The 27,745-nt window shown below is 58.2% G+C and overlaps 1 protein-coding gene across 3 annotated transcripts; it reads right to left on the minus strand.

Moving 5' to 3' along the window:
- Positions 1–678: 678 nt before the first annotated feature.
- POLD1 (DNA polymerase delta 1, catalytic subunit) lies at positions 679–27,499 on the minus strand. Of its 3 annotated transcripts, XM_045531067.1 has the most exons (31): positions 26,835–27,499; positions 23,281–23,483; positions 22,880–22,993; positions 20,471–20,617; positions 20,266–20,391; positions 20,029–20,197; positions 19,848–19,929; positions 19,647–19,779; positions 19,182–19,348; positions 18,802–18,906; positions 16,814–16,954; positions 16,619–16,729; positions 15,940–16,131; positions 15,646–15,734; positions 15,433–15,549; positions 15,093–15,206; positions 14,683–14,830; positions 12,161–12,256; positions 11,824–11,961; positions 10,612–10,787; positions 10,181–10,333; positions 9,955–10,057; positions 8,944–9,076; positions 8,749–8,862; positions 8,364–8,416; positions 8,180–8,277; positions 5,677–5,704; positions 4,174–4,246; positions 3,682–3,896; positions 3,164–3,314; positions 708–1,021 (listed from the first exon to the last, which is right to left on the minus strand). In XM_045531067.1, exons 2-31 carry the CDS (start codon positions 23,480–23,482, stop codon positions 723–725), a joined length of 3,987 nt encoding a protein of 1,328 aa, XP_045387023.1. In that variant the 5' UTR covers position 23,483; positions 26,835–27,499; the 3' UTR covers positions 708–722. The 3 variants fall into 3 exon arrangements, with proteins under 3 accessions (XP_045387022.1, XP_045387023.1, XP_045387021.1); XM_045531065.1 differs by lacking the exons at positions 708–1,021; positions 3,164–3,314; positions 3,682–3,896; positions 4,174–4,246; positions 5,677–5,704 and adding an exon at positions 7,488–7,657; XM_045531066.1 differs by lacking the exons at positions 8,180–8,277; positions 8,364–8,416; positions 8,749–8,862; ... (21 more) ...; positions 23,281–23,483; positions 26,835–27,499 and adding an exon at positions 6,578–6,618 and having other exon boundaries at positions 679–1,021.
- Positions 27,500–27,745: the final 246 nt, after the last annotated feature.

Consider the following 27,745-nt stretch of genomic DNA (forward strand, 5'->3'; position numbering starts at 1 on the left):
TCCCCCACCCCAGACCCGACCAGGGTGATTTCAGACATGACAAAGGATCCCAGAGGGGCCCTAGATGTGATTGGAGAATCCCAGACACAAGAAAGTGACAGTAGAATGGTTCCAGAGAATCAGGGGATCTCAAAGATGGCAAAGGGATTTGAGGGGACAGATGTGGCACAGAGATCTGAGACATGATAAAGGACTAGGAGAGCTCAGATCTGACAAGAGGGACTCAGACATGAGAAAGGGACCCCAGAGGTACCCCTGGACAGGGCTCAGGGTTGCTGGCAGGGCCCCCCTCCTGGTGTGACGATCTGTGTGCTCCGCTCGATGAGACTTGAGGGTTTACAAAGGATCTTAGGGAGGTCCCAGGCCCGGCCGGGGGACCCCAGAGAAGCTGGGATTCAGGAAGCACTAGCCCCCTCCAGCCCCCCACGGTATAGTGGTCTACGGATCCTGTGCCCCAAAGCATGAGCATCCGGGGATCCTGTACGTGGCGGAGGAATGCCACGGGGGCCCTGGGCAGGGCGTAGGGATTATGTCAACACTCCCCCACCTCGAGTGTGGGTTCCACAGGTCCTATGACCTAGGGTGTGGCGACGGCAACGTGCCACGGGGACCCCAGAGGAGTCCTGGCTGGGCCGTGAGGTCCCCAAGCGGCTCCACAGGCGGTCTGGGGCTCCCGGGGCTGCCCAGGCAGGGTGCGGAGCCCCCGCGCGCCCAGGCTGGGCTCAGGCGCGGCGGGCGCCGGGCAGCAGCGCGCTGTCGAACTGGTAGGTGAGCTTGCGCTTCACCTTGCGGATCTCCCCGGTCTTGGCGTAGTTGCGCAGGGCGCGCGCCAGCTTCTGGTAGGTCATGCGCTTGCGGTTGCCCTTCTGCTGGCCCCAGCGGCGCGCCAGGAGCTCCTTGTGCTTGGAGGAGAACTGGAAGACGCCGGCGCCCGGCTCCACCCACCACACGCATTCGCGCATGTCGCCGCGGGTCAGCAGCCCCAGCAGGAACTGGTACAGGCGCAGCTTCTTGCGGGCCCCTGCGGCGGGGTAGAGGGACGCGTTAGGAGGGGGTCCCCAGGCCCCGCCCCCACGCCCACCCAGCTTCCTTCCACTCCAGCCTCAGTCTCCCCATCCAGAGAAGTGGGGCGAGGGAGGTGCCTGTTGGATACACCCGACTCTGTGCCCATCCCGCCCCCAGTCCCGTCCTGGGCAAGTCACTCCCTCCCTGCAGCTGTTAGCCCCGGAACTCCATCCCCCTTCCGCGCTTCAGTTTCTGGGACTGGCGTCTGTCCTGTCTCCTGCTCTGCGGCCAGCACATAGTCGCACATGTTTATAAGCCCGTGAGTGAAGGAATCTGTGAAATGGGTTGACAGCACTCCTCAAGGGCTCATATTATTGATAGCGGAGCTGATTGGCTGCGAATGGATCCGGGGTCGGTTTGAATGGGCCTGGCCATTTCTCCAGCTCCTGGTCTCCCAGACGGGATGGGGTCCCTGGAGAGGCCGAGGCACCTGACTCCTAGGCTCCTACAACCAGCAAGGACCCCACAGAGCTTGGGGTTTCAAAGCAGGGCATTGAGTACAAGAACCTTCTGTCGGCGGGGCGTGGTGGCTCACACCTGTAATCCTAGCACTCTGGGAGGCCGAGGCGGGTGGATCGTTTGAGCTCAGGGGTTCAAGACCAGCCTGAGCAAGAGCGAGACCCCGCCTCTACTAAAAATAAAAGAAATTATCTGGACAACTAAAAATATATAGAAAAAATTGGCAGGGCATGGTGGCGCATGCCTGTAGTCCTAACTACTCGGGAGGCTGAGGCAGGAGGATCGCTTGAGCCCAGGAGTCTGAGGTTGCTGTGAGCTAGGCTGACGCCACGGCACTCTAGCCTGGGGAACAGAGCAAGACTCTGTCTCAAAAAAAAAAAAAAAGAACCTTCTGTCATTTCCCAGCTGTGTGAACATGAGGCAGTGATGTAGTGATTTCTATCACTTTATGTTTTCTCAGTCCCCATTTTAAACATAAGCTGGACTTTCTCGTACCAGAAGCAGGGCTCAGTCACCGCGACAGTTTCCAGTTCTACCTACACTCCCCTCCCGCACCCCATTGAAGACCAGGTCCTAAATGTGGTGGATCCCAGATACCTGCCTTGTACAGTTGCCTCCTGGTGACCCCCTCCCTATGGGGCAGCTAGATGCAGCCTCCTTGACAGCCCTGCTGGCCCCCATGCCCCAGATAGGGGGGTCTCAGTGACCACCTCTCAGGCACAGCGTGTCCTCGTGGAACTGGAGCCTACTTGCTCTAAACCCACCAATTAAAACTCCCTGCAGGAAACCGGTTTGGATAACGCCCTGGACCCCAGTAAGGGCGTTGGCTCTCTCTCTCTCCCCTGCCTGTGCTGTGCTCCCTGGCCTCCATGAATGCCACATACCGCTCAGGACCTGTAAGTGATACAATCTTTATTTCCAAGTTGTGTCTCTCCTAATAACGGGGGAGCGCTCTCCATCTTAAAGATCCTACATTAAAACAGGTGACTTAAACTCTCTGCGTCAGAGTCTCTTCAGCCATAAATGAGGCTAATGTGTGTGTGTGTGTGTGACTTTTACAAAGCCCTGGGGAGCATTTGGTGCCAGGTGCTTTGCTGGTTGCTGTACAGTTGCCCTCCGGGGGGAAGGACCCAAGCCATGACATGGGAAGAGGCGGATGCCCAGCTTACAGAGGGGAAATCGAGGCCCAGATACAGAAAGTCACTCATGACCCTGACTTTTCAGGGTTGAGCATAATGCATGTTGGGCACATGGGGCAGAGCCGAGGTTGACTAGTTGGGGGTTGACCTCATGGTTATTTTTGTTACCACTGTGTGGATAATGACAGTGAAGATGTTGACTTATTGAGTGCTCACTCTGTGCCAAGTACTGCTGTCCCATCTACACGTGTGATCCCGTCTTATCCTCCTAATGACCTCACAAGGGTAGACACTATCACTGCCATCCCCACTGCACAGACAGGAAACCAAGGCACAGAGAGGTAGAGGCACTTGCCTGACGTCACACAGCTAGCAGCTGGTGTGGATCTGGGAACTGCCCTCAGCACTGGGGTATACAGTAGGTGCTTGGGAAGCCACGGTTCCTTTAGCCCCCTCCCTCATCTCCAGTTGGCGTCCCCACCCCGTCCACTCCCACATACCTGCCTCAGATCCCCTCCCCTCGGGGCCAGTCATGAGGGCCTCGTCCGACTCGCTGTCCGAAACCTCCAGGGCGGGGCTGTCCAGCAGGAGATCGTCCTCCTCCGACAGCGCGGGGCTGGGGTACGGGGCATACGCCGCGGGACCCAGAGTCTGCGGAAGGTCAGGGTCACCTGCACATCCAGGGGCCCCCTTCTCTCCTCCACTTCCTCCACTCAGCCCCCCGCTGTGGCCCTCCCTACTCTGCCCCAACTTTGTGGACAGCGTGGACTCTGTCGTGGCCAGGGGACACCTGAGCCGTGTCTGTTGAAGCCTGCCCAATACAGCCAAAACCCCAGCCTGTGCTGTCCCTTGCTTTGTCTCTGCCCCTGCCCGGTCGTGCGGTGCAGTAATGGCCATACTTGCCCTCGGAGGTTGCTAAAGGGGTTACTATGTGCATGGGTTTTAACGCAGGGCCTGGCACCTGGTAAACCTCAATCAGAAAACAGGGCTTGTTCTTAACTAGCTCCCTGCCACTCACCTGGCTGGTGAAGTCCTCTGTGGGGTACGCTGGGAGGCCGGGCCCTGTGGCCTCCAGGCTGGGGGCCGGGTCGAGGCTCCCTGTAGAGCTGTAGGCCGAGGGTCCGTAGCACAGCTGCATGGCCTGGGGGTGGCCAAAGGCGGCTGCTGCCTGGTCGAAGGCTTCATAGGGGGCAGCTGGGACAGGTGGGGACCCGGTCCAGTCCCATAGGGGATCTGGGGGAAGGGCACTAAGTCAGAAGCTGGGCGGTCTGACTGAGGCCTCCTCCTCCTTGAAGCCCCCAGCACAGAGAGGCCATTGTGGGTTGTGCAAATATCTGACCCCAGGATTTGCATGGGGGAGCAGCCGGGTGGGAGAGGGAAGGGGAGGCGGTCTGGAGGCCTGGGCTGCCCTTATCCCGCTGTGCTAGGTCACACCCTCCCCTGGGCCTCAGCTCCTCCATCTGTGAAATGGGCCCGAGGCCTGGGTGGGGAAGGGGCCAGGGTCACTCACCAGGAGCCCCGTCTGAGTCGGGGTAGCTGGAGTGCTTGCAGCTGTCCAGGTCATAGAAGACGCCGTCTGGGTACTGATGGGGTGGGGAGGGAAGAGGGGTCATCGCAGGCTTCTGGGGAGCCCCACCCCCAGCCTGGACCCTTGGGAGACTCCAACACAGACAGGGGAGAGAAGAGGCGACACTGCAGAGAACACAGAGACAGAAAGAGACAGTGAAAGGGAGAGACACGGAGACTAGGCAGCAGAGATAAGGCAGAGAGAGAGACATGCAGAGATACAGACAGTAGAGACAGACACGATGCAAGAGGGATGCACGGCAGCCAGCTCCTGCTGGGACTGTGGGCTCCCAAGACCCCTGGCACCTTGCTGTTGTACGGGCAGCACACGTAGCGCCCGGGGAAGGGGTGGGAGGACCCCCGGCCTTGCCTTCCTGGGGGTGGGAGGCACAGGGGGAGGGCAGGCAGAAGGAAGTGTTTTTGCAGAGGCAGGAGCTCAACACTTCTCAAACCCACCTCCATATTTCTTCCATTTGTCCCAAGAATCATGTGTTGCTTTAGCAACTGGGGACATACCCCATCCCTATGACCCAGCAATCTCACTCCTAGGAATTTTGCCCTGGAAAATGGAAAATGTACGTCCACAAGATAGCCTCGTTCAAGAATAATCGGAGGAGCTTGGTCAATAGCCCCCAACTGGAAATAGCCCAGGTGCCCATCAGCAGGTGCAGGGGTGCAAACCGCGGCGGCGCCCGGTGGTGGAGCGAGACACAGCCAGGACACACTTCATGTTGCACGGAGGAAGCCAGACCCCAAGAGGGACACACTGCAGGGTTCACTTAATATAAAGTTCAAAAACAGGCAACGCTAATCGATGGTGGAAAATATCGAGTGTTGACTGGGAAGGGACGTGAGTGAATATTCTGGAATGATGGAAGTGTTCCATGTCTTGATCTGATTTGTGGTGACACAGGTGTATGCGCCAGGTGAAAACTCATTGCAGTGTCCTCGGGACTTGTCACTTCACTGATCTGTAAGTTACACCTCAATTAAAAAACAAAACAAAACTGGAGGAGGGGACGGGGTGGGGGAGGGGTTCTTTCGGCCGCAGCCGTCAGGTTTCGTCCTCAGACTGGGCTGCGGGTGCGAGGGTGTTGAGCATAGTTTTCTTGTGTCTGAAATATTACAGAATCAAATTTTTAAAAATACAAAACAAAAAAGGAGGAAGGGAAAGAAGAGATATGTACGTACATTTGCTGAACGTGGGGTGGGCAGGGGACAAGACGCACAGAGTCGCAGGAAAGCGGACTCAGAGTCTGAGCGTAGGACAGACGTCAGAAATGTGGCTGTGATGGGATGGGGGTGGCGGGAGATACCAAGGGGGAGTTCAGAAAGACAAAGTGACAGGAAGGGATGGAAAGGGAAACTGAGGCAGGGAGCAAGTGACCTCTCTGAGGGAGGTCACTGGTGGGCCGCCCCTCCCTGGTCCCCAGGGGCCCCGACTCACCAGACAGCTGAAGTGTGGCCCGTCGAGCCTGGAAGGGGAGAGACACAGGGGCATGTCAGGGCTGCCTTGGGCCACCTGAGTCTCCAAGTGGTTGGGGGTTGACAGGGGAGGCGGCAGCAGCTGTGCCCGCCGTGGCTCTGCAGTGGGGCTTGGTGTCCCTGCGTGAGACCTGCCCCACCACATTCACCCCACTCCCCACCGGGACAGGAAGTGGGAGGCGGGGGCCAGGCAAATGTCCCCCCCCCGGGATTTGCATAAACACAGGCTGGGGGGGCAGGGAAAGTGAGGGAGAGAAAGTCCCTGGAGAGGAGGTTGGGGGGAGGGGGCCTGGGCCAAGCTGGCCTGGGTGGCAAGTCGGTTAAATGGGTGCACCTTGGACGGGAGGAGAGGGATGGAGAGATGTCTGGGCAGAGACAGGAAACAGGGGCGATGGGGCAGAGGACAGGGGTGTGCAAAGAGACAGGCACGCACCCAGGCAGAGAACATCTCTTGAGCCCCAGGGATAGAGAGGTGGGGTGGGGGGTGAGGGAGGAGAAACAGGCGACAGAGAGACAGAGACAGAGCCAGAAACACAGACACGGAGTGCGACTCCGACACAGCGAGGATGATGCAGTGGGACCCAGGGAGAGGCGGAGACGGGCAGCGTGAGAGCCACAGAGGACAGCAGCGGAGGGGACAGAAGCAAGCGTCCCGGGGAAATGAGATATTTGGGGGCCAGGAAAGACAGGGATGGGAGGAAAGAGCCCGAGGTGGATCGGGAAGAGAACCAGCGGGGCAAGGGACAGTGTGGACCCCTTCCCTCCCACCCACCTGCCCTGGGCGGGGCAGAGACTACTGCCCACGGGTGAGGGGCCGGAGGGGGGTGGGGGTCCTGAGTGCAGGCAAGGGGGACCCCACTTACTGTGCAGCCTCCAGGGCGAGCATGGTGGTGCAGGGCTGGAGCTTGCCGCCTGTGGCCGCCACCCTATTTATACCTTGGCCCAGCCCCCTGGGGGGGGCACAGCTCGGCCCTCCTCGAAAATCCCCTCAGGGAGGGGGTCAGGGAGGGGGCTGGATTGCACAACCCCGTGGTTACGTGGCAGGGAGGGCGGGCCGGCCAGGGGCTGTCTGGATTTGGGGATCCCCACACAGGGTGGGGATGGGAGAAGAGCTGGATTGGGGGACCCCAAAAAAGCAAAGGACCAGGGAGGTCAGTGAACAGGGGAGCAGGAACGGCGAGATCTGGACCCAGGAGCCACATCGCAGCAGGAGGGGGCCGGGCCGTGGGTCGGGTGGGGGCGGCAGCAGGACCCTGTCCCTGAGGGACCTACAGGTCGGTGTCAGGAGGCAGTGAGGGACCATGGGGACAGACACGGGGATCGCCAGGGGGTCTCATAAGTGGACAGGGGCTGGGGGGGAACCAGATCAGAAGCTGATGGCCAGGACCCCGACGTGGAAAGATCCGTGGGTGTGTGACGTGGCAGGGGGGTCCCCTTGGTCATGCCGGGGAGTGGAAGCCTCTGTGCCAGGGGCTGCCCCAGGGCCTGGAGAAAACAGGTCAGCACCTGGAGGGCAGGGCAGCCCCCAGGGAAGGTGGGCTGGGGCCCGACACCTGGGTGCCCTGAGCAGGGGCAGAGGAGAGTGTGTGTGGAGACATTCACTCACGGCTGCATGGGAGGCGTCAAAAGGGAAACTGAGGCAGACTTGGCCTGCATGGGCCTGGCAGCAGAAACCTCAGCACCGAGGGGAAGGAAGCCCAGTGGGGGCCTCGGGGGTCTCGTCTGGGCTTATAGGATACAACCTTTCCCCCCAAGAGACCACAAAACATCAGGTAGCAAAAGGCCTGAACTTTATTAATTCTCACTCCTGCCCCAGCCCTCAAGGATGCTTCCGAGGTCACCAGGTCTCAGGGCCAGGGGGCCCAAAGCGCCGCAGAAGCTGCTCCTGGTCCTCCAAGTCCTTCCGCACCTTCTTGCGCATGTAGAAGATGGGACAGTCCCGGCTACGGGTGGGCGACGGGGTCAGGCCAGGGGCATCGAGCACCCGGCCCTGGGGCAGGGGCTGTTCCCAGGACTTTGGCCCCTGCCTGCTGCCCACCCTCCTCCCACGGCAGGCTGTTTGCTCAGTGGGCACGAAGGGGGGGCTGATAACAGCGGGTACCCGGTGAGGAGCGGGCCACGGCCGTTTATCACCTGTCACCTGGCGTGGGAACCCGCCCCGCCTGCCCGTTCCCTGGGGAAAGCCCAGCCCCTCCCTGGGGGAGGGGGCCAGGACAGCTGGGTGTGCCATTCCCCGGCAGATACTGGGTGCCCAGCCCTGCTGCCCCGAGCACCCACCTTCTGGGAGGCTGGGGTGGGCCCACTTTGCAGGCGAGGACACTGAGGCTCCGGAGGCCTCACAGACAGAGGGGAAGGGCGGGGAGGGCGTGCAGGAAAAGACCTTGGAGAGGGAGGTTGGCCCACGACCCACAGGCCGGGAGCTGGGAGGGGCGAGGCCGGCCGGTGGGGCCTGGCGGGGCACACACCTAGTGCAGATGACATCCTCATGCAGGCTGCCCTGACATCGCTGGCACTGCGTCCACAGGCGCGAAAAGCGCTCCTCCAGGGCATTCAGGTGGGACACCTGGGGACAGCAGGGGCTGAGCAGGTGCCGCAGCCTCCCCCCCCCGCCCCCCCCCAACACCCCTGCCCGGCCTCCTGGCCTCTCACCTCCTTCTGATACAGCTCCGACTCCCGAGGCTGGCAGAACTTGCACACGGCTCCTGGCGGGGGGCGGGGCTGGGTCAGCACAGGGTGCTGGGGCTCAGCCAGGGCCTGGCCACCGCATCCCTGCCCCTTCCCTGCCCAGGGCCCATCCCGGCTTCCAAAAGTCCCCAGAGGCCAGAGAACAAGGGAGGCCGTGTGTGGGGAAAACTCCCCTGGGGAACTCCCGGGGCGGGGGTGAGGACCCTCCTGTGGGGGGTGCAGGCAGAGGGGAGCCCCCCACCCAGGGCCCCAGGCCTCTTGGCGCAGTGCCTGCTTGTGAGGGGCAGGGGCCTGGGGCGATCCGGGGAGACAGCTGGGGCTGGGGCCTGGGTGGCCGGCGGGCGCTCACCCTGGTGGCTGAGCACAGTGCGGCAGCCGATGCAGCAGTCTCGACGCTTGGCGAAGGCCAGAAGGCCGCCCACCTTGCCGGTGAGCACCGTCTTGCAGCGCGTGTGGTCACCCCCTACAGGAGGGGAGGGCAGGCGGTGGGCTGCTGCCTTCCCCGGCCATGGGAGCCCCCGCCCCCACCCGGGCCCGCCCTTACGCAGCAGCACGGCCTCGGCGCGGCCCTCGCCGAGGATGGGCTCGAAGATGCGCAGCAGCGGCTTGGCGAGCTGCTGCTCCAGGTAGTACTGCGTGTCGATGGGCAGGCTGTGCTCCAGCACGAACAGCGGGTCCTGCGGCCACACGAGCACACGTCACCCACCAGACGGCCAAGGGCAGGGGCCCCGGGAACCACCGGTGGCAGGAGGACGGATGGTGTGGGCAGTGCCCGGGCGTGAGTGCTACCCTGCGGACTGTCACATGGGCCTGGGTCTGGAGGGGGTCAGAGGTCATGGAGGAGTCTCTGGGCCACAGGCTCTGTGACCCATGCTGGGGACCCTCAGGTCACCAAGGAAGGCTCAGAGTTCACAGGGGGAAGCAAGGACAAGGAAGGAGCCTGGGTCAGAGGTCACAGGGCCTGAGATGTGGGTCACAGGAGTCTGGGTAGGATGGGAGCACTGTGAACCCAGGGGAGTCAGGGCTGGCCAGGGCAGGGACTGGGGCCTCCTTTCTTTCTTTTTGTTTTTAGACAGAGTCTCACTCTGTTGCCCTGGCTAGAGTGCGGCGGCGTCAGCCTAGCCCACAGCAACCTCAAACTCCAATGCTCAAGCGATCCTCCTGCCTCAGCCTCTTGAGTAGCTGGGACTACAGGCGCGCACTATGACGCCAGGCTAATTTTTCTATTTTTAGTAGACACAGGGTCTCGCTCTTGCTCAGGCTGGTCTCGAACTCCTGACCTCAAGCGATCCTCCCGCCTTGGCCTCCCTGAGTGCTAGGATTACAGGCGGGAGCCGCCATGCCTGGCCAGGGCCTCTTTCTAAAGCAGGGAGCAAGGGAGGTGTCAGAATACTCCAGAGGGGCCGAGACTGACTCCCGGGGGAGGGGACAGGGGGTGGTTCTCGGGCCCCGTGGGGCCTACAGAGGCACACGCCCCTCCCTGCCCGCCCATCTTGGAAAGCAGAAGTGAGAGTGGAGGGGGCTGGGAGGTGCGGGCAGCCCAGGTGGGCCTGACCTCAGACTTCATGTAGGCGGCCACGCCCTTAGCAGCACCGATGATCACGTAGGGGACGCGGTCGCCCAGGTTGGGCGCACTCCCGGGGTCCCGCTTCCTCATCCTGCGTGGAGACCAAGCGGTGGGTGGGTGAGGGCCGGTGGGGGGCGGCATAGGAAGTGGTGAGCCCAGCTGGCAGGAAGGAGGGGGCTATTTCTGGACGGCCCCGCCCCGCCCACCCGCGGACCTCTCGGCCAGCTCCACGTGGGCCTGCTTGCCGGCGTAGTCGGCGGCCGCGCGGGTCAGCTCCTTGGTGATGACCAGCTGGGAGATGTCGATGCGGTTGCACAGCAGGTCCGAGATGACTTCCTGCGCGTGGGCCACAGCGCCCTCCGGGTCTCTGTGGGGAAGGTGGGCCGGACAGGCTGGTGTCGCCAATGGCCACTGAGGGCCAGGCTGGCACCTCCACTGGTTCCTGGGCTGGGGAGGGTCCTGCCCAGCCACAGGCTGCAAGGTGGCAGAGGCGAGGCCGGAACCCAGTTGTCCAAGGCGACTCCTCCCGCTGCCTCCCCACTGAGGAAGTGCTGGCCTGACACCTGTGTCCCTAGAGGAGGAGGGGCTGGGGGCCTGGACCCCTGGGTCTGAGGGAGGAGCGGCTGGGACGAGGGTCCCGCATACCGGTCGATGAGCAGGCGGCGCAGCGAGGCAGTGACGAGGTTGGCCACAAGGGGGCAGTTGTCCCTGCGCACGGCCTCCAGGCCCTTGCAGTCCATGCGGTCGTGGGTGTCAGGCCGGGAGGAGAAGAGAAGACCCGCGTAGCGCTTCTTGCTGATGAGCAGGTAGGGGAAGTAGACCTGGGAGTGACCCGTGGCTGAGACCCCAAGACCGTGATGTCTGGTCCCCAGTCCTGAGACTCCTTCCAGAAAATGAGGGCAGACAGGGATGGGCCGGGAAATGCAGGATTCGGATACTTGAGACAAGCCCAGAACCTGGCAGGCTGGACCCTGCGACCCTAGCGTGCTGCCGTTAGGTGGCCCCTGAGCACCCTCAGCACTCCAGGGACCCCAGATCTGAAACAGGGACTGGGATCAACCTAGAGACAGCCCTGCAACATGACAGGGGATGCGATGAGGCTTCCCCTCCAAGACAGACGAGACCAGGCCCAGCGCAGAGCTCCAAGGCAGAGACTTCCCCAAACCGGAAGGCTCCAAGTCTGAGATCTGGGGCACCCAGAGATGCACGTTTGAACCATGGAGAAAAATGCAGCTTGAGGACCAGACACGGGGCACACGCCTGCAGTCCCAGCTACTCGGAGCCTGAGCCAGGAGGAGCACTCAAGCTCAGGAGTGTGAGGGTGCAGGGAACTATGACTGCAGCTCGGAGTAGCCGCTGTGCTCCAGCCTGGGCAACACAGCAAGACCCCATCTCTTAAAAGAAAAAAAAGTATGGCATAACATCTCCTGGGGCCAAGCATGACATTCCATGGGAGCTGGGAGGACTGGACAAGGGTGCACAGATCCAAGATACCTCCCCTGGCAGGGTCCCCACTGCTGAGGGCAGCCCCCACATCTGACAGGTGCTGGGAAACCTCAAAACCACAGACATTGTGACAAGGTTTTTCAAACAACAGATGCTGTCTTGTGTAACAAAGCCCAAGGCCCCAAACTCAGGAGAATCCAGGCAGCAAAATACCTCGACACTGGGGCTTATGACCCCAAAGAATGGATACTCAGAGTACCCCAAAATGGCGACCCTGACACACCACAGGATCCCCAACTCAGTACATACTCAAGCCCTGCAGGTACCCCGTGGCTCAGAAGGCCCCAAACTGGCAAGACCCACGTTAGTCTCCACTGAGTCCTGAGCGTGGGAGGTGGGGGATCCAAGTACCTTTTCAAACTCAAGCCGGATGGGCGATGGGAAGTGGCCTGACACCCAGTCCGCGGCCTCTCGCCCCAGGGCCATCGCCTCAGCCACAGAGGACACACCGAATCGGCACATGACGGAGTCAGTGTCACCATATACAACCTGGGGAGGGTGTGTGTGTGAGGGAGGGTACCTCCTGCCAAGCCCGGGGGTGCCCAGTGCTGAGGGAAGCCCACGGATACAGAAGGAGAGCGGGACAGGGTGAGAGCAGGAGGCATGGGGACAGACGGGCCTGGGCATCCAGCAGTGCCCCCACCTGCCCCCGGCCCATCTTAGGGCAGCGGTCGGAGCAGCCCCTGACCTTGGCAGTGGTGCTGTAGCCATTCTCCACTGTATACTTAGACTCGACCAGTTGCTTGGTTTTCTCAATCATCTGACGCCCGAACCCGGTGACACTCTGTGGGGTAGAGAATCATGCAGAGTGAAGGCCCAGAGGTCATTTGCAGTGGCCATAGGCTGCAGGGGTCCCGCCTCTGCCACTTCCTTCCAGCAAGGGCTTGGATGAACCACGCTGCCCACCCGGGCCTCAGCTTCCAAATCTGCAAAATGAGGCTACTAGGCTGCTCTTCAATGGTCTGCTGGACAGAAGTGGGTTCTCCAGCCCAGAGCTCTGGGCATAGATGAGGAATTGACGACATCAAACGAGTGTAGCCTGAAGAGGCCACTGGCTCAGAATTTCTCTGACACTGTGATATTCTGGGCAGCTCTTTAAGGTACAGGACCACTGACATTCCTGGTCCCCTCCTTGAAAGCCAGCAGCGCCACCCCCATACCTGTGACATCAGAAACGACCCTACCTACACACAGACAAATGCCCCCCAGTGTAGGGGGTAGTACCACCCCCACTGAGAAACCATTCCTTTCTAATTGTCTTATTTTACAATTAAGGAAACTGAGGCTGGGGGGCAGAAGCATCAAAAAGAGATGGGTGTATTTCTTTTGTTTTTGTTTGTGTGGATCCAGTCAGGAAATCTTTATCTTTTAACTTGAGCATTTAGTCTATTTACATTCAGTGTAATTACTAATATATTTGGGCTTAACTCTATTATCTGCCTTTACTTATTCTGCCTGTTCTATGTTCCTTTTCTTTCTTTTCTTATCTTCTTCTCCTGGCCTGCCTTTGGCTTAGGGGCCGGAGACTGATGTCTAAACATTCATCCCTTTCCACCAAGGAGGCTGGGGAGGCAGCCAAGGATTATGAAAGGCCAAATAGGGGAGTAAGGGTGGCGTGCAGTAAGGGATCCACCTTGCCCAGAGAAAGGTCTGGCTTTTAGAAGGGGACCTCTAAGCCCTTGGAATCTCCTGCCTGATAAAGAGTGTCTCTATTTACCCGAGACCTTGAGCCACACCAGGTAGTTTATGCTAACAACGTGGTTTATGGTGGGGACCTTGGGCCATGTTATCAGTTGGCCCTATGGGAGGAGGGGGCTGGAGACTGAGTAACTAAGGTCAGTCACATGGGTGCTCCAGGCCTACACGACACCCAGTAAAAACCATGGATACCAAAGACCAAAGCTAGGGTGAGACTCCCTAGTTGGCAACACTCCATGTGTGTCGTCATGCATCAGTCTTCCAGAACTAAGTGCTGTCTGTGTGACTCTCCTGAAAAGACGACAACTGGAGGATACATGCCTGGTCTTTCCTAGACCCCGCCCTCTACACCTCTTCCCTTTGCTGATTTTAACCTGTATCCTTTTGCTGTGTTAAATCATTACTGTGAGTGCTTCTAGTGCTACTGAATCTGAGAGCAGTCTCGGAAGCTCCAGAACTGCAGGTGGGTGGGCGTGTGCACAGGCCCCTCCTATCGGCAGGCCTGCCTACTGGCAATTCTCCCAAGCCTTCCGCCCAGAGCCACGTGAAAACTGACGCAGTGCCCAGGTAGGGAGGGAGCTCCCCATGGCTGGAGGTAACCAAGCAGAGATGTACTTGTTCTGCTAGTCTGGAACGTGCCAGGACCCAAACTCCAGGGGAGAAGACTAGACAGGAAGACTCTTTTGAGGCTCTCTTAGGCCAGGGACTGAGGCACTGATTCCAGCCTGGGGGAATCTCAGAAACTCAGACCCACTGTGGTCTCACTGCGAATCTGTGTTTCTGTCCACGCTGCTGCAGACGGTGAGCGAGACAGTGGGCTTCTCTGCCTACAATCCCTCTCAGAGCCAGGCACTGACCGAACAGCCACCGTGGTGGCGATCGAGGACACACAGCAATCAAGCGTCAGAGCCTGGTTGTGCTGTCGGGCGTCCCCCAGCCCTGCCCCAGTCCCCTTGAGCAGAGACATGGCCCCGTTCCCTATTTCCCCATCAGTGAGAGAGGAATCTACCTCCTTCCCCTTCCCCTCGCAGGAACAAGGGAGGAGGTGAGCTGGGGCGCAGTGTGCTGGGGTGGGGGGTCTGTAGGGGACCGTGTGATGGGTGACTCTGTGTGAGCATCGCTGCCTCAGAGTGGCAGGCCCTGCCCAGCCCCTGCTTTGTCTGTCTGCAGAGCCCTTAGCACCCCACTTGCCTCCTAGACACGTTTATTGCTGTCCCTGTCCACGTCCACACTACGCTGTGAGCCATGTAGGGACAGGAACTCTCATCAGTCTTGTCACCTCCGTGCCCCCAGGGTGCAGAGCAAGGCCTGACCACAGCACATGCTCGGTGTTTGCTCATAAAGCGAATGAACCAACTGCTCGAGCCCTGTTGGCATCCTCTCTCCAAAAGGCCAGCGAGTTGGGTGCCCAGGCCCTGGCCTCTGGATGCGGTTCCACCATACGGAGCCCTGGTCACTTACACACGGGGCCTGCCCGCCCCCTGCGTGCCTGCCAGGGGCCTGAGTGCTCACCTGCGAGATCTCCAGGCATGGTAACTTGCCCACCTGCGCGCCGGTGAAGCCATACACAGAGTTGGCGCTCACCTTCAGCGCCAGCTGCCGCCCGTCCAGGACCTGCCGCCGCAGTGGGTCTGTCTCCTTGGCCAGCTCGGCCTTGGCCCTGGGAGGGGACAGCGGTAAAGGCCACTCAGGCAGGGCCCCAGGTCTCAAGGGAAGACCGGAGGCTTGGGGAGGGGCCTGGGCCTGGGCACTGGTCAGGGCGCCTTTCCCGAGGTTAAGCCACACAGAGCCGGGTGAGCTGCGCACTGCACGGGGCTCCCGGCCAAGGGCGCGTGGCAGCTGCCTGGAGCAGGCAGCCCCGGGTGACCCACAGTGGGCCAGGGACTGCTGAGAGGCCTCAAGGAGGGGTGTCAAGAGCTCACCTCTTCCGAGCACTGAGTAGGTTCTCTAGGATCTGGGGCAGCAGCCCTTTCCGCACCGACGTCTTCACAAACTCGTCCCCAGTGGGCGTCTTGATGAACTGATCCTCGGTCAGGCTGGGGTGGGAGGTGATGGCAGTGACTGCCCGGCCGCCTCTCCTCCTCCAGCCCCACCTCTGCCCTGCTGTCCGGGCCTTGGCCGTGGGCACCCTCGGGCCCCCCATGCACCCCCTCCTCTCCCTGCTATTTCTAGGCCTGTGCCTGTTGCCCCACCAGCCTAGGAGCCCCGGAAGGTAGGGCCCAGGCTGGCCTTAGGGGACATGTGCTGATGCCGGTGCCGTACCCCAATTTCTGGGCGGCCCCGGGCCGCAGAAGCGTGGTGTAGCACAGGTTGTGGGCCATCATGATGGATGGGTACAGCGAAGAGAAGTCCAGGGTGGCGATGGGGACGTCGTAGTACCTGGGAGGGGAGAGGCCTCGAGGAATCAGGGCTGGGAGCCCCCAAACACCACCCTGCCCCCCACTGCCCTCCCCCTGCTCTGTCTCAGGGCCTCACCCTTTGAGGGGCTCAATGACAGTGGCTCCCGTGTAGTCCTCACCGCCCTCCGACTTCACCACGGGCATCACCAGCCCCTCGCGCATGGCCTGGGGAGGGGAGAAGGCGGGAGATGGAGGAGTGGGCGCGGACAGGCCACGCAGACTAGGTGGGGGAAGAAAGTGCATCCAGAACACGTGGCCCGAGGGGGCTGGGGTGAGTGACCGGAGCCCAGGGGTGGGGACAAGCCTGGCAGGGCCCCTTGATAGGTAGTGGTGTGGATGGTGCCCAGACTGGGCTCCGCAACCCACTGACCTGCCGCAGCAGCTGGGACACGACCTTGACCTGCTGGCCGCGGCTGAGCAGGTAGCTGATGGGCACGCCCGTGACACGCGCCATCTCCATGGCGTTCACCAGCACCATGAGCCGCTCGAGCAGCCGCAGCGGCAGGTAGGCGTCCTTGAGGCAGTACACGGCCAGGCGGCGGCGGGTCTGGTCGTTCCCGTTCTGTGGACAGGCACCGACGGGTCAGTGGAGGCCCCGAGGCTCCAGGGTCGGGACAAGGTGGCCTGGGGGGCTTGGGAGGTGGGACAAGGCAGGGCCGGATGCTGAATGGTCAGGGAGCGGGCGAGGGTCTGGGTGGGGACAGCAGTGAGAGACTGGGGAGCAACAGGCTCAGAGGGTGGGGAACAGTCTGAACAGTCCCAGTGCGGTCAGGGCAGCAGAGCAGACCAAAGGTCAGTGACAGAGGTCATGGGAGTGGGCAAAAATCTAGTCAGAGGTCAGAAAAAGGTGGGTGGCAGGTGAGGTCCGAGGTCATACAAGTAGATGAACGAAGTAAGAGATTGGGGCACAAACTTGAGGTGAGAGGTCAGGGAAGGTAAAGGTCAAGGGTCAAGGCAAGGTGCGGGAGGTCAGATGAGAGGTCAGGAAGGCAGCAGGTGGAGACAGCGCGCCTGGCGGGGTCAAGGCCAGGGTCAAGGCCGGCGGGCACCTGCAGGTCGGTGATGATGCTGTGCTGCACGTCCTCCTTCTGCTCGCCCAGGAAGTGGAAGCTCACGGCGTTGAGCGTGTAGGAGCGGAGCTTGTACTCCCGCAGCAGCACCTGCGGGGGCAGGACCCGGCTGGGCACGGGCCTGGGCAGTGGCCTCCCGAGGCTGGGGACCCTCCCGGCCCGACCCAGCCATACCTGCAGCATGTCCATCTGCACACGGCCCACCATGCTGACCACCTTGCTCTCCCGCCGGCCCATCTGCTTGGACTGGAACGACGAGTCTCGGATGTTGGAGCGGAGGCCGGCCACACGGCCCAAGAAAGGGAATGTCTGTACCTGGGGGGTGGGACAGCCATGTGGGCAGGGAAAGGCTGTGGCATGGGACAAGCTGGCTCCTGACTCAGGGGCCCTGGGGTCACAGGAGGGGAGGGGACTGAGACCAAACACAACATCTGTGTGTGTGACCCTGGGGGACCGGGAGCAGGGGCAGCCCTGGATCAAAGACGCTCTGGGGCTGGGCATGGGGGCTGGAGGCCGGGGAGTCTGGAGATAGGACAAAGCTGCAGCTGGAGCTGGGACAAGGAGAGTCAGGAGGCCTGTGGGCTGGGGGGGTCAAGCATGGTGCCCAGTGGCTGCCGGCTGCACCTAGGTGGGGAACAGGAGGAGGAGCAGATTTTCGGCAGGGATGCAGTGAGCGGATCGGGTGGCCCAGCTGGGGGAGCAGAGGCAGGGGGTGGCCTGGAGAGCTGGGCTGAGGGCGCCAGGGAGCACACAGGCGGAAGGGCCTTGCAGGCTGTTGGGCCCAGCCTGGAGGGGAGACTGAGGCAGGGAAGAAGCCTGAGCTGGGCCCAGAGCAGAGTGCAGGGTGCGCCGAGGGGAGGGGAAAGGAAGGGAGGCGTCCAGTGGCCTGGGTGTCAATGCCAGGCTGGTGGGGGGACTTCGAATTGGAGCTGCTGGGAATCATGAGAGTCTGTTTTGTTTTTTCACTGCCAAATTGGCCAAACATATACAACATATGTACGATAACACAATATACCCCACTTGGGGCTGAATCGTGTCCTCCCCAGAGATGTTGAAGTCCAAAGCCCCAGCACCTAGAATGTGACCTCTGGAAATACGTCTTTGCAGGGGATCAAGTTAAGATGAGACCATGGGGGTGGGCCCTAACATGATACGACTATGTCCTTATAAAAAGGGGAAATTGGGACACAGAGCTGTGTACAGAGGGAAGACAGTGTGAAGAGACCCAGGGAGGAGACAGCCATCTGCCAGCCAAGGACAGGCCTGGGACAGGCCCTTCCCTCACAGCCCTCGCGTCACTGAGGAACCTGCCCTGCCAACACCTGTTCCTTGGCCTTTCCAGCCTCAAGAGCCATGACACAACCAACGTCTGTCGTTTTAAGCCACACGCATGGTCTGTGGTACTTTGTAACAGCAGCTCGAGGAAATTAACACACCATTACACACTCCCAGCAGACGACACACGCACCCAGATCGCCACGATCTTCAGCAAACTCCACCTTTTCCTTATTCTTTGTTGTTACTATTATGGTTTCCCTTATTCTGTCTTTTTTTTTTTTTTTAAGAGACGGGGTCTTGCTGTCACCTGGGCTGGAGTGGCGCAGCAGTGCTGCAGCCTTGAACTCCCAGGCTCCAGTGATCCTTCCTCTGCCTCCTGGGTAGCTGGGACAGCAAGCGCGCACCACTACACTCGGCTAATGTTTTTAATATTACATATTTTGTAGAGACAGGGTCTCACTATGTTGCCCAGCCTGGTCTAGAACCCCTGACCTCAAGCGATCCTTCCGCCTCAGCCTCCCAAAGCACTGGGATTACCAGTGTGAGCCACTGTGCCCGGCCTAATTCTGTCCTATGCTAAAGCAAGGTCTGGATTCAAGGGCTAGTTCGACGGCTCGCTGAACCCCTCCCTAAGCTTCAGTCTGCAGCCGTGAATACACAGGCCTCCTTCCACATAACCGCGATGCCCTCTTCGCCTCTGACAAAAGCCACAGTAACGCTGTGGGCTTTGAGCAGGACAGGGCTGGGCCCAGGATGCCCCTGGAGCTGCTGGAGGTGACAGGCTGCAGATACACAGAAGAGGGACAGCCGGAGGAGACAGAGTCACACATAAGGGAGCAGGAAGGGGCACCTCTGCCGAGCCGCTCCACCCACCCTGCCCTCACCTTGAGGGTCTGGGCCCGAGAGATGAGGTACGGAAGGTCGAAGTTCTGGATGTTGTAGCCGGTGATCACGTCAGGGTCCATGATGCGGATGAAGGTGGACCAGGCCTGGTGGTGGGAGCACAAGGGGTCACCCTGCTCATCCCTAGGCCTCGGATCCCCCTCCTCCAGGAATGGTCTGGAAGCCCACCCCCACCTCCTGCACATCTGAAATACTGCAGGACCCAGAGGGAAATGTTTAGCCCTCAGACCACAGATCTGACCAAACCCAGACACAGGTGTCTCCAGGATCCAGGGACCCCGCCTGGGATGGCTCGGGATGTGGAGGTCGGGGTGGGGGGTGCTGAGGAAAATGGGGTTGGGGGATGTACAACGAGAGCCACCTGGAGCAGGTCCTCTTCCTTCTCGTAGCTCTGCACCTTGGCGCCCAGGATCGGGGCGCAGGGCCGCAGGGTGAGCGCCAGGCGCAGGAAGGGCTCCGGCTCACCCCAGCGCAGGCCCAGAGAGCAGATCTGGATCACGGGGTCGCGCTCGGGCTCAGGAAAGATGCCTGCAGAGGGAGGGAGGAGGGGGACGCATGGGACCTGACTCCTGCGTCTCTCTACGACACACCAACGTGGCCGCATCTCCCTGCCTCTTCCAGCCTGTCCACACCTGTCCGTCCCCACTGCCTGCAGAAGCTACAAGACCCACCCCTGGTTCCTGCTCTGCTGTCACCACCAGGCCCTTCCCCCTCCTCACTCCTGCCTCAGGGCCTTTGCACTTGCTGTCCCCTCTGCCAGGCCTGCTCTCCCCACACCCCACCCGGTGCATCAGTGACATCCAAAAGGAGGGCCCTGCAGACAGACCTTTGCGGCCGGCACACTCAATGTCAAAGCTGAGGATGCGCAGGGGTGCGATGCGCTGCCACTGCCCTTCTGGGGGGTGACTGACCACGTCTGACCACAGCACATCCGCCTCTAGCTGACACAGTGTAGTAGCCTGTGGGGACGGGTGTGTCAGGGCCAGCAGGGCCCCGGTTCCCTGCCCTGACCCAGGGAGCCACGCACCTTCTCCTTTGCCCTCAGGACGTATTTCCCAGCCGGGAGTTCCAGCCAGTTGCAGCCGACGATGTCCGTGTCCACCATGAACCTGGGGGATGGTGGGGGCTGAAGGTCAGTGGGCAAAGGCTGCCTGAGGGCGGGCAGTGGGGTGGGGACAGAGGTCTGAGAACTGAGGCAGAGGCTGTACCGGATCTCAAAGTCGACATTGGTCTCATAGGGTGCGAAGCTGGGGGTGCCCAGGCCTGGCACTCGGATGCCCTGCTCTAGCAGGCGGCGGGCGGGGGCCACGAGGCGGGGCAGCGCCAGGGTGATTCGCAGAAACGGGGAAGGGCCGTGCCCGTGGTACCCGAACATGCCTGTGGACAGAGGAGGCTGGGACCGGCTCAGCGGGGCCCCACCCGCTGGGCCCTGGGACATCACTCACTTTCTCGAGAGCACAGCTCCACGGCCAGCACCGCCGGCCCCGTGAGCTCCTTGCCCCCGCGCTGGTCCCTGCTGATGGCCGCACTCAGCTCTTGCTGCAGGTCGCTCAGGTGCTCGGGTCCAAAACCTGGTGTGAGAGGGCCGGTCAGAGGTGCAGGGGCCTACCCTGGTGCACAGGGTAGGGTCTCCGGGGAGGGGCCGCTCACCGGGGGGCGCCGGGCTGTAGAAGTAGGGCGCAAAGCCGTGGATGTGGCAGCAGACGGACACGCCCTCATCAGTGACACCAAAGGCGCGGAGCACAGGCACGGAGCCGGGGGACGGAGGGGGCCCTCCAGGCAGGGGCTGTGCTGGGCCTGGGTTGGGAGTCACAGGATAAGACAGGGGCCACCCCCCCCACCGGGTTCCTTGAAGGCCGATCTCCCAGACCCCTGAGGCCCCAAACACAGCCCCCCCGCCCCGGGCTGGCTGTGCTGTTCACTGTGTGCGTCCGCCTCCTCCCTGGTCCCCGCTCACACCCTTGTCCTCCTAGGACACCTCCCGCCGCGCAGCCAGACGCAGACCTCCTTCTGTTTACAACTACATCAAAAAAAAAAAATCCTGCAAAAAGTCAAATCGGCTTTTGCTGTGTATGTCCAGCGTTATGAACTTTAATGCACGTAGAGGTTCGGGCAACCACCACTAAAACCGGGGTGCAAAACAGTTCCATCGCCCCAAGCACCTCCCTCGAGCGGCCGTCTGTGATCCCACCCCGCACCCCCTGGCACCCGCTGATCTTGTTCTCTGTCACTATGGTTTTTTGTCTTCTCGAGACTGTCCACACAAACAGAACCATCCAGTAACATAACCTTTCAAGCCTGGCTTCTTTCACTCAGCGTGACGGCTTTGACAGTCACCGGCATCGCTGCGTGTGTCAACAGTCCGTTCCTCTTTACTGTGGAGCAGTGTCACGTGCTGCAGACGAATCGCAGTTTGTTTTATCTGTTTGCCCGCTGTGGGACATCTGGGTCGTTCCCAGTTTTGGTGCTTATGAACAGAGCTGCCATTAACACCCACGTACAAAGTTTGTTTGAACCTAAGTTGTTGTTTTGCTAGGAGTGGAATTGCCAGTCCTATGGTAAAAGTAGGTTTCAAACTCTAAGAGACCAGCAGGCTGTGCGTGGTGGCGCATGCCTATAGTCCCAGCACTTCGGGAGGCTGATGTGGGAGGATCACTTGAGGCCAGGAGTTCCAGACCAGCCTAGACAACACAGCAAGACCCCATCTCTACACAAAATGGAAAAATTAGCCAGACGTGGTAGTGCACGCCTGCACTCCTAGCTACTTGGGAAGCTGAGGCAGGAGGATCGCTGAGCCCAGGAGTTCAGGGCTGCAGTGAGTTATGATCGTGCCACTGCACTCCAGCCTGGGTGACATAATACCTGTCTTTAAAAAACAAAAAAAAAACAAAAAAAAAACTCAACTACAACAAAAAGAAACCACGGAGCTGTCAGCTGTCTTCCAGAGTGGCCACGCCATGTCGCTTTCCCACCAGCAGTGTCCGAGCCTTCCACTTGCTCTGCGTCCTCACCGGCACTTGGTGTTGTCAGTCTATTTTACCGCAGCCATTCTAACAGGGGTGCTGTCCCTCCCTGTGGCCTTTATTTGCATTTCCCTAATGGCCGATGAACATCATTTCAAGGACTTATTTGCCATCAGATCTGTCCCCATCGGTGAACCATCTGTTCAAGTCTTTTGTCCACTTCTGAACTGGGTTGTTTGTTTTCTCACTGTCGAGATCCGAGTGGTCTTTACATACTCGCAACACCAGTGCTTGGTCAGCTGTGCTTCCCCGGTATGTGGCTTGTCTTCTCATTCTCTGCAGGGAGCCCCGTACACAAGCTGGAGTCGCTCCAATACCAAACACTCGCCAGCTCACTTGGGACAGAAGCCCGGAGGGCTCCCTGAGGTCCTTGCCTGGGCCCACAAGACCTCAGTGACCTCCCTGGCTTCATCTTCGCCCCTCGCCCCTACTCCCACCACATTGGGCTCCTCCTTGCTGCTCCTTAAACCTCTCAGACATGTCCCTCCTCAGGACCCTTGCCAGGAAACCCTCTTTCCCAGACATCCCCACGGCTCCCAGTTACCTCCTCCCAGGCCTTCCCTGACCTCCGTGACACAGTCCGGTACCCTCCACCCTGCTTTTCCTTCCTCCATAACCCTCACTGCTGCCTGGCGTTACATATCTTTGTTTATTCTCTTTCCTTCTAGAATGTTTCCACCTACAAGGGCAGGGACCTTCCTGCCTGGGACAGGGCCTGGCTCAAGATGGATGCTTGGAAGTCACTAACTACATGGAAGAATGAATGAGTGAGTGAATGGATGGATGGAAGGAAGTAAAAACATACGTCTTTCCTCTCTGCAAGGAGCCAGCTCTTCTCACCTTCAGGCATCAGCTGGAAGATGCTCGCCACCTCCAGGAAGCCTTCCCAGACCCCTGCCCTTCCTCTCACAGCCCTGGTCACTGGGGTGGGACTGGTGTGTCCATCTCCTCCCACAGACTGTCACCACCAGAGGGGCAGAGCCCAAATGAGCCCAGGGCCCCTTCCCCGACCCTGCCTCTACCCTGCCAAACTCACCCACATAATGGTCGATCTCCAACTGCTGGAAGATGAGGGGCTCTGCCTGGGAGTCCAGGGGCAGTGGGGTGGGCCGAAGCCAGCGGGGATCTGTGGCTGACAGGGAGAACTGCCCTGGTGGGGAGGGAAGGAAGTGGGGCTATGTGGAGTCATGGTCCTGCCTTAGAAATAATAACCCCTGGGACCGGGATGTGCAATTATGAAAGGAGTCAGGTGGAGATGGTGTCCGCATCAGGCAGGAAACTTGGGAGAGAATGAGGGTCAAAGGTCAGCCCTATGCAGGACTCCAAGTGGGCCAGACAGGGGTCATAGGTCAGACTTGAGGCTGACTCTCGCCCAGAGGCAAGACCAAGGGTGACTGGGGCAGGGGCACAGCTGGGGGCTCCCACACCAAGTCTCACCATCTGTGGCCCTCTCCAGGGCTGACTGCAGCTCCTCCTCCTCCTGTTCCTGTAGCCTGTGCTCCGCCTCCATCTCCTCCATCATTGCCAGCTCCTCCTCAAACTGGGATGGCTGCATTGGCTCGTCCTCATCCCAGAGGCCCCCACGGGCCCGCTTTGGGGGCACCCCAGGCCCTGGGCCTGGCCGCCGCTTGCCATCCATCCTGCCGGGCAAGTTGAGGCTTGGTGGGAGTTCTGACCACAGATATCCCTTTCCTTGTCTTCTCCACGGCCTCCCATGCACCCACCATGACTGTGAGCCTTTTAATACTCTGGAGTGGCTGAAGGGTAACATAACTCTCCACCCTGCAGGCTAATGGGTTGGGTGGCACATTCCAGATGCTCAACTGTTAGCTCCTACAATTACACCCCATTCTACTTCCTACCTCCGCTTAACCCTTTCCTCGAGTGCTCAAGCCCCACATCCTTCTCCCCATTTCCTCGCCCCTTATAGGCCCCTCATCACCTTCCCTGCACACCCTCTACCCTCTCCCCCCATCAGACTTGGACCTTAGCACATCTCTTTCTTTCCCATAAACTTCTGTCTGGAACATTCGCGCCTACGCACCACCCCCGCTGCCAGGCCTTCATTCAGTGAACAGCTGGGGGACACCAGCCTCGGGCCAGTCACTGTGTCAGGTGCCAGGGAGGGCCCTGAAACACGAGTCTGGTCAGTTTCCTTCCCAGCTCAAAACACTTCCAAGGCTCCCCATTGCCTTAAAAATCCTTTTTACTCTGAAATAATTTCAAACTCTTAGAACTTCTGTATACCCTTCCTGCAGATCCCCCAATCATCAGTTCGTGGCAACATTTACTCCATAACCTTCCGGAGCAAAGCTGCCTACCTACCTTGCACACCTGCCTACCTCTGAACAGTTAAGTGGAGAAATCAACTTAGATCTTCCTTGGACCACAGAGTTTTGGTGGCCCCTTGTTACAGCAGCTTAGTCTAGGCCTTAACAAATACCCACACTGAATAACTCTGACCTGACGGGGGACATGTTTCCCCAAACGTTCAGACAAGCTATACCACGAATACTACTCAGCAATAAAAAGGAGTCAGCTACGGATACACACACAGCCATGGATGAATCTCAAAAACAAGCTGTACAAAAGAAGCCAGACACAAAAAAGTATATATTGGGGGAATGGAGAGTGACTGCTTAATGAGTATGGGGTTTTCTTTTGGGGTGATGAAATATTTTGGAACTAGACAGAGGTGATGGTTGCACGATATTGTGAATGTACCAAATGCCACTGAATTGCTTGCTTTAAAATGGTTAATTTCATCTTGGTAAAAAAAAAAAAAAAACCCAGTATACATTATATGATGCTATTTACGCAAAGCTGTACAACTGACAAAACTTATCTATGGTGCCAGAAGTTGGATTAGTGGCTGTTTCTGGGATGGGAGAGACTGACTGGGAAGGGGTAGGAGGGAGTACTGCACACCTGACACCTGCGCATTACACTAAACGTAAATTACACCTCAATTAAAAACATAAAACTTTGGAGGCTGCGCTTCTACATCTAAGGATCCATGCTCCAGATATGCTATCACATATGAAAAACTGCATTTACAAGGTTATTTCCGGCAGCATTGTTTGAAATCCCAAAAGACTGGAAACCACCTAAATGTCCTCCCCTAGGGGACTGTTCAAATACGTTAAGTCCGCTCAATGGAATATTAGGCAGCTGTATAAAGGAATGAGGAAGCTCTTTGTGTGCTGATATGGAAGGCTCTCAAGAGAGGCATTGTTTAGTAAAAAAAGCAAGGTGCAGAATGGTATACTAAGAATTTTATCATTTGTGTTGCAAAAAAAAATGTCTAAGATAAATGTTTACCCTGATTCTAGTCACAAGGAAACAATCAAGCAAATCCAAAGTGAAGGGTGACAACTTCTGGTCTAGAATCTTTAAAGCTGTTCATGGCACGAAAGAAAAAGAAAAAGTCATGATAACTAAATATGTATGATTCTAGTCTGAAATTTGGATTTAAAAAAAGGAAATTGGCTCTGAAGAATATTACAGGGAGAACTGGGTAGATCTAAATAAGGATTGTCTATTTGATAATAGTATTGTCTCACCTTAAATTGCCTGATTATGATAATTACGTACTTATGTAGGCAGACGTCCTGTTCTTAAGAGATACCTGCTGGAGCTTTTAGAGGTGAATTATCATGATGACCACAACTTTCAAATAGTTCAGCCAAAAAAGGGAAAAAAAAAAGTGCATGGGTATGTGTGTTTAGATAAAGCAAATGAAGTGTCATGCTAATGACCAGTGAATCTCAGCAAAGGTATGTGGCTGTTCGCTGTACTTGCAACTTCTTTGTAGGTTTGAAACTTTTCAACATAAGTTGAGGGGAAATACATAAAAAATAAAAATAGTAACGTTTTTACAAGGTAGGTGGGAGAATATGTATAAATATACTTGCTTTTTTTTTTTTCCTAGGAGATGTAAGAAACTGTTGACACTGGTTTCCTGGGGGACAGGGTGGGTAGACTTCATTTGGTCACAGGTGGGAAGACTTCATTTGGTCACAGCTTTATTGAGATATAATTCACATACTACACAATTTACCCATTTAAGGCATATATAGTTCAATGATTTTTAGTATATTCAGAGTTATGTAACCATCACCATAATTTTAGAACTCTTTCATCACCCCAAAAAGAAAGCCCGTATCCTTTAGCTATCACCCTCCATTCAGTCCATCTGCCCCTCACCCCTGGCAACCACTAATCTTACTTCCTGTCTCCATGGATTTGCCTATTCTGGGCATTTCCTATAAATGGGATCTTAGAATATGTGGCCCTTTTGTGTCTGGCTTCTTTCACTTAATGTGTTCAAGGTTCATTGTGCTATAGCATGTATCTGTGCTTCATTCCTTTTTATGCCTGAATTTTTTTTTTTTTTTTTGAGACAGAGTCTCACTCTGTTGCCCAGGCTAGAGTGCCGTGGCGTCGGCCTAGCTCACAGCAACCTCAAACTCCTAGGCTCAAGCAATCCTCCTGCCTCAGCCTCCCAAGTAGCTGGGACTACAGGCATGTGCCACCATGCCTGGCTAATTTTTTCTATATATATTTTTAGTTGTCCATATAATTTCTTTCTATTTTTAGTAGAAACAGGGTCTCACTCTTGCTTAGGCTGGTCTCCAACTCTTGACCTTGAGCGATCCTCCCTCCTCAGCCTCCCAGAGTGCCAGGATTACAGGTGTGAGCCACCACGCCCAGCCCTCATAAAACATTTTTTGAATGAAGAATGAATAAAAGAACTCAAAGAACCCTCACAAAACTCTCTCAGGTAGGTGCTGCTACTACCTCATTTTATAATGGCTGGAACTGAGGCCCAGAGAGCTGAAGCTACCTGTCCAAGGTGGCACAGCTAGCCTTGAGAGAGAGACAGGTTCAAACTCAGGCAGATTGGCTCCAGAGCCACTGTTAAATGGCACTCCATACTGCCAGCCTCTGTGGCCCAGGCCCATGACAGTGGAAATACAGCAATGACCTACCCTCTGCCCAGTGGGGGAGACAACTTTCAAGATGGATTGTCTGCTTGTTCACAGCTGTATCCTGGCTCACACACATCTGTTGAGGAGATGATTAAATGATTACAAATGTAACTATTCAGTTTTGCCACCCAGAAAACATCTTCACACTTTTCCAGCTTTGGCCTTGTCCCTCCCCTGACCTTTCTGATTGCTGATGTCCTTGGACCGTATGAGTGTGTCTGTCTCGCTCACCAGCCAGGGGCCTCTGGAGGGTAGAGCAAGGCCTGTCTCTTCTCTAGGTCCCCAGCACCAACCAGCACCAGGCCCAGCCCTGGCATGCCTCAGGAAGCATCTGTTTGGATGAAATCGCCCTCACCCTCGGCTGCCTAGCTCTGCTACATCCTCGGCACTCAGCTCAACTCCTTCAGGCCAACCAGCTCCCCCTCTGGGCTCTCACAATGACTTGGACTACTTACTTCCCTTATCACACATGCAAGCTGAGCTGGGAATGTGTCAGCCTGTGAGCTCCTCGCCCACACTGAGGTCCCCAGCATCACCCAGCATGGTGCCTGGCCACTTCAAGACATGTGAGTTTAAACTCCCTCCAGGTAGCACCAACTCTGGCACATTCTCCCTGAGCCCCACGTTTTTCTCTCAGCTCCGGAAGACTAGTGCTGCCTCTCATAGCTCACAGCACCTGGATCCAAAGCTCCTGTGCTTTCTTCAACCAAACTGGATTATCACTGGCTCCCCAGGGCCCAGCCAAGGGGTGCCTGCCACAAGAGCAGCTGAAGAGAAGAGCATTTCAGGAGGAGGGAAGGGCGTGGCAAAGGCCCTGAGTAGGGAAGGAACCTCTCTAAGGTTCCCTTAAAGGCAGCTGGGTGGGGGAAATGCAGGAAGGAGGAGGAGACAATAGGTTCCCAGAGTAGGCA

Source organism: Lemur catta, chromosome 19 (genome assembly GCF_020740605.2).
Source record: "Lemur catta isolate mLemCat1 chromosome 19, mLemCat1.pri, whole genome shotgun sequence".
Classification (NCBI taxonomy): Eukaryota; Metazoa; Chordata; class Mammalia; order Primates; family Lemuridae; genus Lemur; species Lemur catta.